Source organism: Atractosteus spatula, chromosome 13 (assembly GCF_055471065.1).
Source record: "Atractosteus spatula isolate fAtrSpa1 chromosome 13, fAtrSpa1.hap1, whole genome shotgun sequence".
NCBI lineage: Eukaryota > Metazoa > Chordata > Actinopteri > Semionotiformes > Lepisosteidae > Atractosteus > Atractosteus spatula.
Genome location: NC_142718.1, coordinates 27,282,365 through 27,300,855, shown reverse-complemented (window position 1 = coordinate 27,300,855; position 18,491 = coordinate 27,282,365). Strand labels below are relative to the sequence as shown.

Below are 18,491 nucleotides of genomic sequence, written 5' to 3'. Positions count from 1 at the left end.
TATGAACTAATAAATAATGGAATTAAATAATTCTTCTTTAGCAGTCATAATATGTAATGAACAGATTGATTTAAGAAATGGAACTGCCAAGTGCCAAATGTTTAAACCATACAGGATTACACAGCCAAGATCGTCATGGAGTCAGCAAAAGTCTTTACACTCTGTCTCCCAGAGACTATCCTGTTCAGCTTTGGGTCAGAAGAAACTGAATTCTGCCCAGTCCTTTCCTGATGTTTACCTTACTTCCAACACGCCAAAGACCATAAATACCAACCAAAAGCAGGGGTGACAGAAAGGAGCAGAACGGCGTCAAAACTAAGGATAGAGAATCCAAATATAAATGCAACAGTACAGTAAGCCTAATGGATTACTTAGCTTGTGAACAGCTGCCATTTTAAGAAGAGGTTTATTAAGTCCTTGTTAGTCCCTAACCTAATTTTCTCCATAGATGAATACACAGAAATCATATGTAAGCTACACATAAAGTGTATTGTGTCACAAAAAAACATTCGGTTTGTTGTACATGATTCTTTTCTTGTCAGAAGGTAGAACATAAAAATCCACATAGGCTTGAAATGAAGCCGCAGCCAAACCAGGTATTCTCTTGTGCCTTTACTGCTGTTGAATATCAGAAACAAAACACCCAAGAGACGCAGAGGTTCAGGTACTGTAGGCTTCAAGACATCTAAGATGGATGCCACTTCCACATTTGTAGAAATGCAGCAAAATAAATGGGGATTCTATAGTTCACAGGCTAACGCAACACAGGCTACAGCTCAGAATTACACTGCTGCAGCACATTCAGGTGGCCCGAGATGAAGTCTGCATCATCTTTCTACAGTACCTAAAGAAACCAATTTGAAACCAAAATAAACGGTAAAAACGGATGAGACTGCAAACAGTAAAATATCAGCTTCTACTTTGTATCAAACTATGATGCACATATTCAGAAAAGAACTACATGATCAGTTGATTTTATATATCAACGATACATATAATTTTATATAGCAAGGATTTTTTTCTTCCCATTTTTTAAACTGTTCATACTTGAACACCAGACAGCTGAGAAACTTCACACTATGTGAAGTATATTGTAACAGATAAGGCAGTTAATCTTTGGTAAAAGGTGTCCTAGGTCAACCACAATGGCAGTATGACTTTCCTGTTTGCCCCTTTTAAATTATTCCTTCTCAGTTGCTGCACATCGGCCGATTCCTTAATTCCTGACGAATTAAGATGTTCTGATATTTTTTACTCTTCCATCATATCACAAAAACCGTTCCTGCCCATAACCTGTTTGGCTTATTAACCCCTAACGTTCTGGGTATAACTTTAATACCAAAAGGATGAACGCAAGTGAAAATGGGATTCTTGTGTAAGACAGCTGCCCGGCCACCAGTTCTTTTTGTTGGTGGGATATGACCCATACACTAATGTACGCTCTTTAAATCCTTTGACGGAATTAAGTTCAAACTTAGTATTACTGTACAGTCTGCATACATTTCACAAGTGATGCGCGGGGATTTGATGCCTGGGTGCCATTTTCATCTCTAACTCACAATTGCCTCCATGTGGAGAACCTGGCAGATTTTGCGAAACAGCCAAATACTGCTTCTCATTCGAAACTCCCAAACTGCTGTGATAACTTCCCACCCACACGGGGTCACCCGCCTGGAGAAACATGGCCTCTTAAGCCAACTGATCCCATTCAAGTACTGTCTGGCCAATTAACTCCCAACTCAGTCGGTATCATTCTAGTTTCCCCTCAGGTTACTCGCAGTGCACTCGCGCTGTTAAATTAAGCAGGCAGGGATTTGCACGGAAGCCTACAAAACTACGTGATATAGTCTAGTTTGTATTTGTGATGACAGACGAACACAATTCTGGGCATCTACTGTAACAATCCGGCCTCCCTAATTTCCACTCTGAATTCAACAGGTGAAGCCACACCACCAACTGCACAAAAGGGCTACACTCGGATAGGTGTGGCACTACAGTGGTAGATGAAGTGGGTGTCCTCCTATATGAAAGAGCTTTGGGATCTTTTGGAAAGAAAAGTGCTACACAAATGCAGGAAACAGTTATTGAATGACCAAGACTCGAAACCAAAACAATTAGTTAAAATGCTGACAGACATACTCTTAACACCCATAAAACCCCTCCTATTTAATAGGATCAAGTAATTTAACATGTAAAATGTTAATCGGGGACTAATATAAATAATAGGATGACACCTGAGGCACTAAAAGGTTAACTATATTTTTTAATTCCTGTTAAGGTTTTCAACATGTTGAATTGTCTCTTAGAATGCTATTACATTGCAGAGAAACAAGTATTTCAGCATATAAAATAGTTCATTAAGGTAGAGGTATACTTCAGCGGATTGTACTACTGAAAACTAGGGCTGAGATGCAGCTGTATTTACAATAGCTTGTTTTCTGTGATAGGTTTTCAGGTGTGTAGTGAGAAGTAGAGAAGTAAACCTTTACATTCACATCATACAAATTGCATAATTTATCAAATTAAAAAAAAGTTAAAATAAGGCTTTCCTCAGTTGCAAAACAGGTGTCCCAGACAATTTTCCTGAGTATTTCCATCTCTTCGGGGAGTTCAAGCTCCAAGACAACACTGCCTTACTAACAAACTTTGCTGGAAGAGATTCACAACTTTTATCATACCAGATACCAAATATCTTTTAGCTTTGAAAAGAAAAGTCTACCCTTTTCATCGGAAATAACAAAAGTTAAAAATGTGATCCATTTCCGTGAAACGTTGAACAGATCTGTAGCATATTCATTGCTTTCTTTAAATACCCTATGACATATACCAACGTTACTTGCATACTTCCTTAAAATTGGGCTTTAAATAAGTGTAAAAGACCTACATATTACTCAGTTGCTTATAGGTATAAAGAACACTGGAAACACTTAATATAAATGTATTCTGCTTTTGTAGTTTTTTTTCTACATTTATAAATGGCAGTGCAAAACGCAACACTAATTATTAGCAATAATGGGTATTGTGACATCTGTCTTTCTGAGTGTTAATGTTTAATTCCATTAGCATACTCTTTCACATCGCCACTGCTGGGTGAAATATCAGCACTCCATTTGGAAAGCTACCTCACAGTACTTGTGTTTAAATTCCTCCTCGAGCAAACTTCAACACTGAAGTTTTCATCTTGATTTTGTTTGTAAATAGAGCAAGTCATTCAAAACCATTTTTTTTCAAAAGCACATAATAATGTACACATCTGAAACACTTCAATTTTGTGAAATGACCAAGCAAAAAAAAAAACTAGCAGTCTTAAATAAAATAAGTAAATATTTTATATGAAAATATTCTTCATGTCAGAACTTGTAACTTCTCATTGTCAAGAAACGGTGGCCTGAATTCACAAACTCCTGGCTGCATTCAGGTGCAGAATGCTTAAATATTTACCTCATAGCTCTTCTTTAGGCTTACTGAAAGATTAAATTATACAGTGGACAAGATGAGCTTTAAGGACCAGGAGATGTGAAAATGGACTGTAAGTAAAATACATTGCGATGCATTAAATTCAAATCTTTGATGGAGATCCAGCTATATTTTGCTTTCCCTTATCCTTGAAATCCATTTGAAGTTTTCAACTGAGTCACCATTACCGATGGGTAATGGGAGGAAACTTTGGCCTGAAGGCAGTAAATGTAAATCAACAGTATCCAGGAAACTGTATTTCCAGTAAGTCCTATTTTCACTTTGTCTCAAAAGATTCCATTACCCAACGCCATGCTTAAGTTCTCCACTGCCTCCCTATCTCATTGGCGCTTATGTTTTGACAAACCCACTGTGCAAGACAAAGTGGAAAGGGCCATCACTATTAAAGAAGCTAGGATTCTTATTTATATTCCATGGATCTTTGATAAAGGCCATTCCAATTTCATTTTAAAGGTTATTCTAACAGTAGAGTGTGGCGGTGTAATTTAGCATTTGCATTACATTCTAACAAAACATATGTGAAGGATATCTAGTACAGGCATCACAACAAAATATTTATCAACTTGCAAAGCATTAGTGTTATGGCTAGTGAAGGGAATTCAGTTTTACTTGGACCACGTCTTCAGATGTTGCATACTAGAGACAGAAAAGACCAAAAGCGCAGTTTGGCTGCTGTGCAGATCCAGAGACCTCCAAGTTTTCAAATGTCTTGTTTTTGTACACAATTTCGACCTTCTGATCAAACAGGCACCAGTAAAACTGAAATACTGACCTAACTTCTTGAACGATACTAAAAAAGTGAAAAGCACACAGAATGCAAGACCAATAAGAGGGTAACCACAATAAATCATACTGAAATTTTGCTCATCTTTGTGTCCCTGAAACGATACTGAAATAAACCAATATGCAGTTTTGAATGTGGTCCACACTAAACAGACTAAATTAATCACTCATCATAAGATATTTACTAATGCATTCTATTTTAATATTTCTATTTTATTTAATAGCACTTGAATTAAATCTGTCAGGTGTTTAAGGGGATTTATTTTAAAGAAATAGGCCTACTGTTGCTAATTTGTTGATATTTACTAAGCTATTGCTTCCTTCCCACCAAAGTTTCGATGAACGTATTTAAATTTCTTTCAAGCTCCACAGGGACCAAAATAAAAATAGTGAAAGTCTACAGAACAGTTAATTTAAAATACTGTAAGTTGCCGTCATTCATGACCCCATTGCGCACGTTTTAAGGACAATGTAGACACTTTATTCTGTTAAGTTTTTAAAATAACCCCTTAAGAATTCTGAAGCATCATCTGGAAATCATCCAGAGCAGAGGGCCTCTGAACAAATTTAATTGAGCTTTTAAGTGCTTTTAACATAAGGAACAACTTTAACAAGGAATAAACTTGTGCAGGAATATAGGAAAACTAGACTGTGGACAACATATGCAGTTATAAAAGCAAAAACAATGCCTGTGCTATCAGAATCAATACCAAAATAAAAGTACAATGACACATTAAAGGGGAGCTGCAAAATTATTTTTATATTTCGGGGTTACAAAGAATCAGCATCAAAGAGTGCATTTATAACCACAATGAAAGTAAAATGTACACAGTAACTTGTAAAACCTCCAATTTACATTACAGAATAGACAACATTACCAGGTGTGCAGAGCGCTATATTCTGCAATTCAGAAAGAGACAAACAATACTTCTGGTTGGGTGAAGCGGCCTTATTACGTAGTAAAGCAGCAGGCTTGTGAATACATCTCTATTGATTCAACAGAAATATTGCTCTCGACTTTGAGATGGTTTCCCGAGAAAGCGCTACTAGTTAACTCTGCTGCAGATCAAGATGGAACTTTTCTGTGGTTAAATGTCTGCAGCACAACCTGTATTTATTGGCTTGTACCTCACATTACATTAGTCATTACAGTAACTAGTGAGCAGGAAGGGCCGCTTCACATCAATTCTTGGGAACTCTTACTCTCACCCGTGGCAAGACCAAGAGTTTGCAACAACGTAGTGACGTACAGTACTTTAATAAAATTCACGATTTTGTGCTTAGTTACAAATTTGTCAAATGTTTCTATACCAGCAGTGAATTTATTTTGTTACCAAAATTCGACCGCCCGTGTGAAAAAAATGGAACTGCAGTTGCCCATTTAACCAATCATATATTTTTACTGACTGTTGTCTATGTCTCACTTTCTAATATGGCCAAAACGCTAAAAATAGTTTTCCTCACACTAAAGATAGAACAAAAAGAATGTACCCCCTTCTGTCCTTAAAACAGGTGTGGTCTAGTAAGAGTCAGCATACTTCAACCTTTGGAATGCTGTATTACAGCCACAACTGCACGGGATATTTCAAAGACGTCCATCAACATAGCTACACTGCTTCTTAAACAGACAGCCATACACTTCAATACACTCTGAAGCAGATTAAATAAGCGTTACTCTTTTTATTGAGGGCTGTCTTTGGAGATACTAAGATGTTTAGAAAGTATTCTTGATGAATGACAGACTGCTTTTCAAAAACGACATAGCTTAATAATGTTTAAAAATAAACATTATAACTTAAAAACCAAATAGACATTAATGGCTTATTTGATTGGCTTATTTTAATTTCTGGTAATGTTCTGCTTTGTCTTTGTCAGATATTTATGAGCAGAACACCTCTTGGTAGACAAATAATAGATCCTACAATGATAGATTGATCAATATTTTGGCTTTTTGAATAACGTTAGTACTTACCACCACAAAGGCAAACTAATTTTTACTGTGACGTAGGTAGCAGATCCATTCACTCAGAAGAAACAAAAACATAGCGCTGTTTTTCTTCTGCCTTATCCTCCTACAACTGGTGAATGGTTTGCAGAGTTCAGTGCTTTAGCCGTTAACTGGTAAATGCCAGTCTGAAACCAACATGCAGAAGATAAACCCATCAATCACTTAACTCTCAGCAACATATCTGTGTGTGGTGCATTATCTGCGACATTTCTGCTGTGAACTCTGTAAACTTTTTTCAAAAGTATGGATTTCACCTGGACATAAATTAAATGCATTGATACCAATAAAAATCCATTAAGCACTTGTCTATTTACATACTTATAGATTCAAATACAGTACTTATTTGATTTATGGATTATAAACATGTATATGTTTTTCTATCCCTTTAAGGGTCAAGGGATTTTTTTGTAATATCAAAGCTTGCAAACGATGGATCTTTTTCAAAATCAGAATGTCTGAATATATGATGATGCCACACTTTCAGTTTCCAGTTCTGCTTTGACCCATGATAACTGGAAGAGAAGCTGGATATGCATGCTCAACACTACAAGCTCTATATAAGAATAACTTAAAAAACTTCTGCTTACTAGAAATGCTGCATAGTTTCATTAATGTTTTTTTCCCCCACTGTAAACACATCCATTTATTGAGTGGGGTCAAAACAAACATATGATGCGTTTTATGATGCAACATTTAAAATACGCAGTATCCAGCCACTGTCACAGGCAGCATTCCCCAGCGGAAGAGATATAAACACCGACAGACAGGTGTTTTACTGCATTCTTACATGCATTTGAGAAGGCAAAGAAATAAATGATCCCTTCACAAACACTAACATTCTGCTATTTCATACAAGAACAGTAAATGGTGAATATGTAATTGGTATGTTATTTTGAACAAAATGAAGTGAACATTGAAATCACATACCCAGTTACCACTCAGTCATACTCACATTAGGTTTTATTTAAATCATTATTACCATCTACGGAGCTGCAAGAATTTGACTAATTAGAACCAGAAATGTAATGTCAGCATTCAAGTGAAGTTTTTAAATAGTTCCATATGTCAATAACTAAGATACCTTTTATTAATACATTGTGCGTTACATCCTGAAATAATACACTAGATGGACAAGACATGCATATTGTTCGCTACAACAGATGAAATGCTGTACTTTCTTTGCGGACAATGATTGGAGCTGATTTTATTAATAGATTTCATGTGCATTGCGGAAATGACCGTACTTACAACAACATCTTATTTACTACAAGAGATTAAATGGAACATCATAGTTTCTTTGTGAAATAGGGCTGGAGTTTATTTTACTTAAAGATACATTTAGAGGAAGCAGTTAGGATATTACATAATGTTTCTACAAAAAATCCCATTGATCAGCCACTCCACCAGTGAGGATATTTTAAAATGGCCTATGAATACTACATTCCACGCAACACATTGTATTCGGTATTATACCCTATTCTGGTGTACTGCAAAAACTAATCGAGCTTACAAAGTACAGAAAATGCTTCAAACAATGGCCAGGGTTAACAATGAACTGAGGTGCTGTGTGCTCTGTTCACATTGTCTACCTTGCACTACACATTGCACACTGAATTGTGTTTCAAACGGCAGTTGGGAAATGTGTACAACATCCATTATTGTGAGAGAAAACAAATGCGGGAGTCGCTTAAAAGAAAAAAACAGCAATTACACAGCCTCGACTTTTCATTTTAATGGATGCAAAATGGGACAACGCACTGAATTTTAAAACAAAAAGCACAAAGTTGTACCGGTTAACGTAAATGGGAGCCACATAATAACCAAAAAAAAAACCCATCTCACAGAACACACGTCTTAACCACAAAGCACAGGATGAAAACTCTGAGAAGGCCAGGCGCTGTACAGTCTAACAGTGAGGCCCCATTCATAAGCTTGCCCCATAGAAGCCCCATCCTAAACGCAGAAAATTCCTGCATCAGATATGCAGTCTCATTTTCCTTGTCCCGTCCTTTCGGCATTTTGGAGCCAAGAATATAGAATCAGGTGCCAGCTGCAGTGGCTTTGTGACAAGGATCAATTTCCTTAGGAAACAGAAACCTCACTCCCTTCCCTCTTCACATACACTCTCATACAGGCCCATACAGCAGAACACAACAGAAAACAGTCTGGATTCTACACCAAAAAAACACCCTGCCCTTTTCAGACTAGAAATAATAACGCGCGAGAGCAGCTAATGTGCTCAATAAATGATTACTACACGCTGCCCAAACTCAATTTCAATAGATTTTACCGCATCTTTACGGAGGATATCGGTCACAAGTTATCAGGAAACAACTTAAAAATAAGGCAATGGAGACAAGATTCTAGAAAAAAAAATGCAGCAGCAAATGCAAATCCATGGACCAGTCTAGGTCATTTAACTGTACTGATACATTACCATTTCGAAGGATGCAGTCACATTGTCAGCTGAACTGAATCAATAAATTCAGTTTCAGTAAAGAGAAAAGAACTGTGTTCATTTAAACGTGATTTGAGGTCATCTTTTAATGCGTTTTATCCCTGCGACATTTTCTGTTGACTTGAGCACTTCCCCGGTTTTTTTCCAGAATGACGCCGGGCTCCTCAGATCAGCTATGAATTTTTCACACTTTTAAAAGTACATCACACACACAAAAAGGTTACAAACGAGAGGTGGCCATTTGGCCCATCTGGCTTGTTTGGAAGCTTAATTGATGCAAGTATCTCAAATTATGCATATATATATGTAAAGGATTTCAGCTTACGAAGTAATAAAGCAAGTTATTCAAGCCTAATAATCGAAACTTAAGAAAATAAGCTCAAAAATCCTGTTACTGTCAAAACAGGGGTGTTTACTGCCAAACATTCTCTTGACCTTAGTACTCATTTTATATACTAGAGAACAATATGGAAGTCATCCATGCATTACATCCCTGTATACGCTGACAAATTATTCCATTTCAATATTCTTCCCCTTTGTAAATAGTGCACGTTTCATTTTACAGTCATCTCCTAAAAATCGCCACAAATCCACTAATGCATACCTAACCAGGGCTGTCTTGACTTCGTATCGCTTGAGACAGTTTCAGTTTAAAATGGTCACATCTGGTTCAGGGCTTTAAATTATTCTACACAGGGAAAGTAATGTAAAGCACACTCTAAACAAATATTGCCACAGAAGATAGGGCCATTTCAGCAGTGATGTACTTAAAATTATTCCATTGAATCGCCTGAAGGCAGAAACATTTAACAGGTATTTTATTACAAGATGGGGAGGGAATTCAGAGAAACCCCCCAGTTTAATAGACTGAATTTATATTTGCACTTCAAGTACACCTCTAACCTGTTTCTCAGTCATAAAAAAACTACTATTTTGTAGACAGATATTAAAACAATATTAAGACCAAAAAAGTTGATGGAAAGTTGTACATTTTAAGCTATGGAAAGCTATATTTTAGTATTTATATGCCTTTGGGTATTTTTAGCCTATGTAGATTTGGGAAGTTTTATTAATTCAGAGGAATAAACTCCAGTTTTTTTTACATGTTTTCATGGCAGACACACAATAAACCCACAAGCACTTGTAAGAACTAAACATACTTTTCGATGAATACAAATGTAGAAGGTTTTGAGAGTCCGCTGTAGCTTCAAATACACCACACTAAAACAAGGAAGCCAATCAAAACTGTTTTGAAACAAAGATCAATGGAAATCTGGCCTAGGTTAATTGTAATAATTGGGCAAATGGCCATCGTTCCGAGTAAAAAAAAAAATTTCGGGGACTTTTACCATAGACATGCATGCTCAGTGAAAGCATCTTGGTGGTGACGCTTAGCTTTTACCTACTTCATTACATCCGTGAACAAAGGGAAAGGTACCTGTGCAAGAAACAGCTGTATTTTATTTCTATTTTCTGCAGGCTGCATTTTTTAAATCCTTTAAGGTGCATTCAGATTTCAAAGACCTTGGTTAAAACTCGCTATAGCACTCAACGCCCCATGCATTGGGCAGTATTTTTTTATTTCCTTTCTCACTGCAAGCACACCCACCTCTGCTTATGGTTCTCACTGCACTTTCTCTGCCCATTGCTGAAAAGGCAATCCAAAAACACAGTCAGACGCAATTCAACGAGTACCACATAGCAAACTATACCCTAGACAGACCTGTTCGGACCACACTGACACCTCAGCATGCAATTGGAAATGTCCTACAGACAGATGGTCTGGCTGAGGTGCACCTCAAAGTAGCTAGCAGAAAATGGGTATCAGTCTGCAGACAGCCTTGTCGCGAATCAGGTCAGGATGAGTGATGGACTCGTAAAGGAAGCATGCAGTTTGCCCACGGAACATGGGCAGAAATCAGACAAATTTCAAAGGCACTGGGTATTCGCTTATTAGAGGGCGACTGTCCAGTTCAAGTCCGACAACTACAACTGGCTGCAGATGTGTTGGAATGTGCAGCCGACAACCATAAAAAATAAGACGACGGAATGAGGCACATTGCTCACACCACAATGATGGAAACAAGAGATCTACTCTTTCACAATGGTTTTCAAGGAAGGGTTACGACTCATTACTGGGCAATGGAACACTCTTGGCAAACTGCTTATATATGTAAATTGTCTCTTACTACACATTCTAAATCATTTGCTTTATGCTTACTTATTGTACTTATTTCTGATTAAGGCTCACTTGTTTACACTGACTTTTAGTATTTTTTTTTATGAACTATGCATGGACAATGTATGTTACATAGCTTTTTCTACACAATCAGTAAAGAGGATGCTTTCCATACGCTTTCATTGTAGGAAGCACAGTTGTGATGCTTAATAAACCTTACAGGTGTATAAAATAGGATCCTGGAAATGAACAAGGATAAAAAAAAACTTCATATACACCTGAAAATGAAAACTAAAATCCCACCACCTGCACCGGAGAATTCCGGCAGTAACAACAAAGGCTTCTGCCATGTCGACCTCTACAAAAAAGAAATCGTGGACGAAGCACCATTGCGATGTTTTCATGCAATACAGATTCATTAACTGTTGCGATACAAAAGAAGCCCCAAAGCCCCAGTGTGTTGCTTGCACAAGGCTGTGTGAAAACAAGAGTTGCAGCCCCACAAAACTGAAAAGTTATTCAGAAACAAAACCAGCAACATCGTGGATAAGCCTCTTGAATAGTTTTGATGGCAGCACCCTGACCTAATGTTATCAGCTCAAGTTCTTAGCTGGTCAACTACTTTGAATGACAAGGCATATCTGACTGCACACCATGTGGCAAAAAAAATGGCCAACAGATGCTGAAAAACCTGTTTTTCCGGCATCTCAAAATTCAGCATGTACACTTTCCATCAAGAAGAGGGACATCTCCAAAGTATCCCTCTCATTGAGAACACAATAGTGAAGAGGATTTCAAAATGTATTATTTGGCCACTGTCAGTCAGGGATTTTGCAAACGCTTTTCGAGAGTACCAATACGTCAAGTTATGCAACAATTTAGGAGACATACGTCAGAGACTTATGAAGAATTTTGTGGTTGTATCAAACTTGACCGACACATACGACAAAAACACAGATTAACAGCAATTCCTTGCATTTAACACATGCTGTATCTACAAGGGAACCCACTTCATACAGACCTCAAGAGCAGCACCCAAGGGTGGTGTGCTGCAGTCATTATGCGCCGGTGGGCCCATTACACTGCAGAACAGATGGAGAAAGGAGAAACTCCTTCACCAATTTAATTAAGGGGTAACTTCAGGGAGTGGAATTTAGCCAGGACACTGAGCTTAACACTCCTATTCTTACAAACAGTGTCATGGGATATTTATTTAAAGACCAAATAGTCAGGACCTGAGTTCAACATCTCATATGAAAAATGGCACATCCCAGATCACAGTGAACCACGTCTGTGGGGTGATGGTTTGGAAATTCTGGTATAGAAAAGCACCACCTACTGGTCCACCAACCCCACTTACAGCAGCAGCCTGGTTTTCCTTAAGCGACCTCTTATCCCACTAACTAGGCCCAGCCTTGCTTAGCTCCTGCGATCAGACTAGAAGCTGCAAATACTGCTGTCTTAAAGTGAAGCCCTTAATGAATTTGTGGGTGGAAAATGAATTACACTACATAATTAATACAAAGGAATTACAAGTGATGGTGTAGCAAATAATGACAGATAGAAACATTCTAGTTTCAACAAAAATATATCAAAAGCACCTGACAGTGTTGTTTGGAAACACCGTCATAATAAAATCAAAGCTTTTGCATCCAATGGTATTCCCAGATCTTACAGCCATACTGAAGGAAGAAGTCAGAATTGTGAATTTCATTAAAGTTAGCTCACCGAACAGCAGAATTTTTTAAGCGATTTCTTCAGAAACCGATACAAAGAATAACTGTTTAATAATTCACACTTAAGCCCCCTGTCCTGAGACAGCCCTGGTATTTACCACCTTGTTTCAGTTCAGGAACAGATTCACGCTGTTCTAGAAAATAATCAAATTTGGCAAATCTGAAAAATGACAGCTGGTTAATAAAGTTGTCATATTTAGCTGACATTTTCTCAATTTTAAACAAACTGAAAATGAACTTACAGGAAAGAGGCAACAATTTGCTTCAACACAGTGAACAGATACAAGCATTCCTGAAGTCTCTGGCACTGTGGCACACATCATTGAAAAGTATTTGTCCAGTTTATCACAAATAACCAATACTGCGAGATTACACCGAGAAATGGTAATTATTTACTACCTGTCTCAAGAATTTGGTAGCTACTTCCAGAAGATGAGGATTGACAATTTGAAGAAAAAGTGCGAAAGATCCTTCCTCTTTCATCAATCCCAAATCTATACATCACGCCTAACTAAGAGAAGAAGCTACTGCAACTAATCTGTGAAAGCACACTGAAAATGTGCCACAAGCCATTAAATTTGTCATAGTTTTGAATCAACGTCTTCAAAGGATATCGACTGTTGAGTATGATAAGTGTTCAGTTGTTGCCGCCATTCACAACAACCTAAACGTGCGAAAAGCGATTTTCAACTTTGACAAGGTTAAAAACAAAAACGAAAAACCCCACTCAACAGCACACTTGAAAGGTGGGACACCCTTTTATCTTATGATCCTGACAGGAGTAAGACCCATCACACAGGCCTGCCTATCATTTTTGGTGAAATTCAACCCGATTATTTTTATACAGCTTGAATGAACGTGAAAACACCTTACACTCGCAATGATGTTTATTTTTTCATTTTGTATGCGAGTCGACTTGACGCGGCACAAACTGCTCTATCGTTACTTTATGAAAACAAAAAGTTAAACATAAAGTCGTCAGATGTTGTTCTGGGGTCACAACGACAGCCGTTTTTTCTTTCCCTGGGTTCTGAGAAAAGTTTCAAAAACTGTCTGCTTTGTCACACCCTCCTTTCCTTCAGAATGGAAACCGGATTCGGGCAAAATTTAAACTGGTTAGTTGTCTCGGACTGAGGATTATGCCAACGGGAATGGGCATCACAACCTGGCAGGGGCTATGCCAGTCAACTGAGATTAACTCAAGCGCACATATGAGGCCTATCAAAACTGAATGCTACTAAGTGCCCACATCTTGGGACTCGAAGAGGGATGCCAGACAGGTCAAGGATTATGGTTTTAAACGCAGCAGTTTAGAAGTATCACTATGGAGCAACACCATAAAGTCTTACGCCTGCTGACACTTTGATAGTCTTACGCATGAAATTTCAGAAGAAAAAGATGTCTGTGAAAAAAGCTTGCAATTATCTTATGGCATGTGATGAGATCACCCTGTAGGCTTAATTTATACAGCATACTGTAGTAAAGTTAAAGTTTTTCTATTTTAATGCTGGTACCCTTAAAATAACAGAACACAGATAAAAAAAAAAAAACTGATGTAATTTGAATTGGGCACCTTTCTAACCCTAGAGGTCAACATGATGCACATAATGCATTTTGGAAATTTCTTCAAGCTCTCTACAAGAGGAAACGGACGAAAAGTGGCTAACAGAGAACTAACTCAAATGCACTGAAGAACTCTTTACAATTCTGCATAAACAAGACCTGAATACTGTCAGAGCCACTAAACATTAAGCCCCTGCAAAAGCTACTGGTTGAACCCTAAGAACACAGGACATTTTAGCTCCATGCAGTTCATGGCTGTAGTAGGTCCACCTGAGCCTAACTCTCTAAAACGACCAAATTAAAAAGAATCAACATGCTCTGCAGCAACTTGACACTTTTGGACTGGCCAGCACAATATAATGCAAGACCCCACTGATGTGTGATGAGATCAGATGCTGTCGGTTTAAAACTTTTCTTCATAAGGGCACACACTCACAAAAAAAAAAACAGCTTTTAAACTGAGGAAAGAACACATATTGATCTATAACTTAGCTGCTAACTCATAACTACTTCACATTCCTGGCTCTCCTTTTCAAGCACAACCAAGGCAGGAGACAGATATCAAGTTAATTACACCACCTACAGAAAAAAATAGCAAAGTTTACACAGGACCCTATACTGTAAAGCTGAGAAAAAAACTAATTTAACATTAGGACTGGTTTATTAATATGGAATTTTTTATAACATGTAGGTACCTTATCGATCTTAAGCTCCTCAACAGAACATATTTTGGGTCAGGGAGACTAATTGCAAATTACACAAGAACTCGTATGCGAGATCTTTTTGCTTCAAGCACGACGGGTTGATTAAAGACGGAGGTAAAGCTCGTTACCATATCACCTTAAAACCTCAAGGGCATCTTCAATTGCCCATAATACATAGAGTATTGCCAAGCAGTCTGCACGTCCCTCTCTGGGGATGACTTGCTTATATAGAAAACACAGAAACACAATTAAGTACTCATTTGAAACTCACACTAGGTAAACTAATTAGAACTGGACACTCAAAACTGCTCGGAATAGTAAGCCTAGACACATATAAACTCCACCCCAGTAACTTGGTTATCTAGAACGTTTCCCCACCATTTTAGCCAACGTTAGGCATTATTTTAAAAGTAGTGTTTGTTCAACCAGAGACTCCATCAACTGTGGTTACGTACTGTAATTACCTGCATCCAGACAAATAACTACGCTCAAGGCACCCGATTGCACAGACTGCATAACACCATCATGGAACATTTGTGCATTTAAATTAAAAATAAATTCACCAAGCAATGCAGTTCTGTACGCAGCCCCCAAAAAAGACGTGTCTCCGTGCACCCGCACACCACCATCATACTATGTATTGTGTATATGACACAGTTTACTTACTGCAATAAAAATGTGTCATCCCAGACTTGATACCAAAAAAGGCGAAGGAAGTTGCTACCCTTAGTTACGTTATTAAACTCGGATACCTGGCATTCTGCACACTGATCAATCTCGCCAAACTCTTCTTCTCGAAACAAAATCCATGGGTCCTCCATGATGTCAAAAGACCCGACCCTTTTTATTATCAGACATCTTAGCAAATAAAAAAAAAAGAGGAGGCACTTTTTTTTTATTTTCCCATTGCTTTTCAAAACGGAAGCCGCTAAAAAAAAACTGTGAGCGATTTCAATACCGTCTAGCTGAGAGTCGTCAGCTAATGCACCCAAAGTGTAAATAAATGTAGCTGTTCTTTTTTTCTCCGTATGGCCTCTTGAGATTTTTTCTTGATACTCCATATCAAGCAGACACCTATTGACTGGCTGCACTGTACAGTACCTAACCCACGGCCTCAGCGTAACCCGCTTGGGACTCGTAATTCCAGACGGCTCGTCGCCCGCATAACAAAAACACTTAGCCATTTCTAAAGAAGATACTTCTAAGATTAATATAGTTTTAGATTACCTTCCTTGGTTTTCACAGGTGCCGTGATATGTTGCTGAGAAAGCAAGCCCGGTGTTGGGGACGTGGAGAGCCGGGACCAAGATGGCGTCCCCTCCAAACTTCCACCACTTCCACTGTTACTTTGGACACTCATCAAGCTACTTTTTGGAACGAGAAAGCAAACAAACACAGGCGTCAATGGCAGTGAAACCTCGTGATTTCTGTAACCTGCAAGCCTCTGGCATCAATCAATCATCTCGTATGATCCAGCCCAAATTGTAAAATTTAACATTTTTTAAACACAAACCTCCCTATACCTCTGCAGTGCGTCTTGAAGTAGCCTGTGTGTGTGTGTAACCTTTGCATTAGGCGTCACGCATCGCTTGTGCAAACACTATCGCGAGGCTCGTACACCTCAGGCAAAAAAAATTCTACTGATGGAAACGGCAAAACAAAGAGGCCATCCCAAATTGTATGAAATACTTCCCCAAGTCGCACGCTCTTCATCAGAGGCTTTGCATGCATTAATATTTTCATTTCTCATTCATAAAAAAAAAACGTGTAAACTGCAGGGTAGCTGTGCTCCGTGCTACCTGTGCATTCCTCCCAAATTTTATAGGGGACATTTTATTTCATCATCGCATGAGGATTAAAATATGCAGACGCTATTATCATATTAATAAAAATAAAGACAGTTCCCTGGCGCTATTTCAATTTCCTGATGCACTAAGATGCCATTTCAAATTTGTTATCGGTAACGCAGAATAACGTAAGAACTTTGTTTGAAAAAAAAATCTCATATCGCGAAATAAAAACTTTAATGTACATACACACGAACATAGTTTTCGCCTTCCCACAATTCATTATGGTGGTTTTAAGTGACGTAAGTTTAACCCTTTGCGGTGGACTTAGAGTGATCAGGGGTAGTTGTTCAAGCTGTCAATCAAACCAGGATCACTAATTACGATGATTAGAATGTGTTTGTGGCGTTTATGTAATAGAATAGTTTAATATGAAAATTAGCTGATAATTAAGCATACAGTAAATCTAATAAAAATCCTAAAATATTGCAAAAATAAATTGATATATATTTACTTAATACATTAATCGTATTAAGTAACTGTATCAATTTATTGATATAACAATTCTTTATAAACTGGGATAAGTGAAAATATTGTTTGAAGTGGTATTTATCACTTTTAAATATTGTGACCTTTGATGAAAAGGTGTGGTTAAATGAATGTACTATTTTGGGTTGTCTATATACTCTCCTCTCAACTGTAAAAACGTTTCACACAACATTAAAGCACCAACTTCGTGAACGTCGTGCAGTGAAGAAAAAGATGATTTGCACCTTTGAGGTCCTAAGAAGGGTCAATCATTTTAGTTCAATATTGTTTTGTTGTTGTTGGGGGGGGTGTCGGCATCGATATTGTTAAAAAATAACTTTAAAAGGTAAATGAAAAATTAATTTAAAGGTGTATATTAATAAAATTGAAGTATAAGAAGCATATTAATAGCATAATATTAGCTGTAGAGTGGGAAAAATATAAAGCATGACAATGTATAGGCGTGTAAATACGACAAAGCAAAAAAATGTTGACAGCAACCAGGAATTATTTTGCAGTTCCGTTTACCGATTAGGTCAACCATTAACTGGGTATTTTAGGTTGAAGGTCATATTGCACTTTTTGTATTTGTCTCCATTGATTGATCATGAAGAATTGATTTTGGATTACATGTAATGGTAAGATTGTTGTTGCAGCAGTTTTTGAGTGTGAGTCTCTTATGGAGAGTTCTCAATTAGAAACTGGGAAACAAAAATCTGGATTTTTATGTCATAAAATAAAGCAAGTAGCATTGTATTGTATTAGCTGTTGGTTTATACCAAAGATAATTTTCAGATGCAAATTAGAAACAGCCAGGTTCACGTTATTTTTGTGCATTATTCACATTCAGCACACTTTCAAATGCCCATAGTTTCCTCAGCAGCTGGAACATTCGGTTTTACTGTATAGGTTTTTTGTCCATCCAAGAATCATGCAATTCAGAGAAGGAAAATTATTAAATTATTAAGGTAGTTCCTTAGAGTAACCATTCGTTTTCACACATTTTCCACTTTTTATGTAGTTACATTCATTTAATGCTGGAAAAAAAAAAATAAATAACAGGCTTAGAAAACGGTAGGAATTTGTTATGGTTAATAGGTAAATATCCAGTGAAACAAAGGTAGATTCTGCATCTTTTCAGTTTGTTACAGATTTTAAATAATGGAAATATAGCATACACCTATAAATCAGAAGATTTTAAGAATTCTATTTTATTATATATATGCAATGAATTTATTTTGCAGATATATATATGGAATTTAGATTTT

General features: G+C 37.4%; 1 protein-coding gene across 4 annotated transcripts in view; it reads right to left on the bottom strand.

The window, feature by feature from the left end:
- The window catches only part of tlk1a (tousled-like kinase 1a), a 48,527-nt gene extending 32,063 nt beyond the window's left edge, over positions 1-16,464 (bottom strand). The window contains exons 1-2 of one of the 4 annotated variants that reach the window (XM_088930559.1): positions 16,422-16,464; positions 16,136-16,275 (exon numbers count right to left, since the gene is read on the bottom strand). In XM_088930559.1, the coding sequence (XP_088786685.1) occupies positions 16,136-16,268 (133 nt within the window). In that variant the 5' untranslated portion in view covers positions 16,269-16,275; positions 16,422-16,464. Of the gene's footprint in view, positions 1-16,135; positions 16,276-16,421 lie in introns of those variants that run through there. The other 3 variants (XM_088930558.1, XM_088930560.1, XM_088930561.1) reach the window with 3 other exon arrangements.
- Between the last annotated feature and the right edge of the window lie 2,027 nt (positions 16,465-18,491).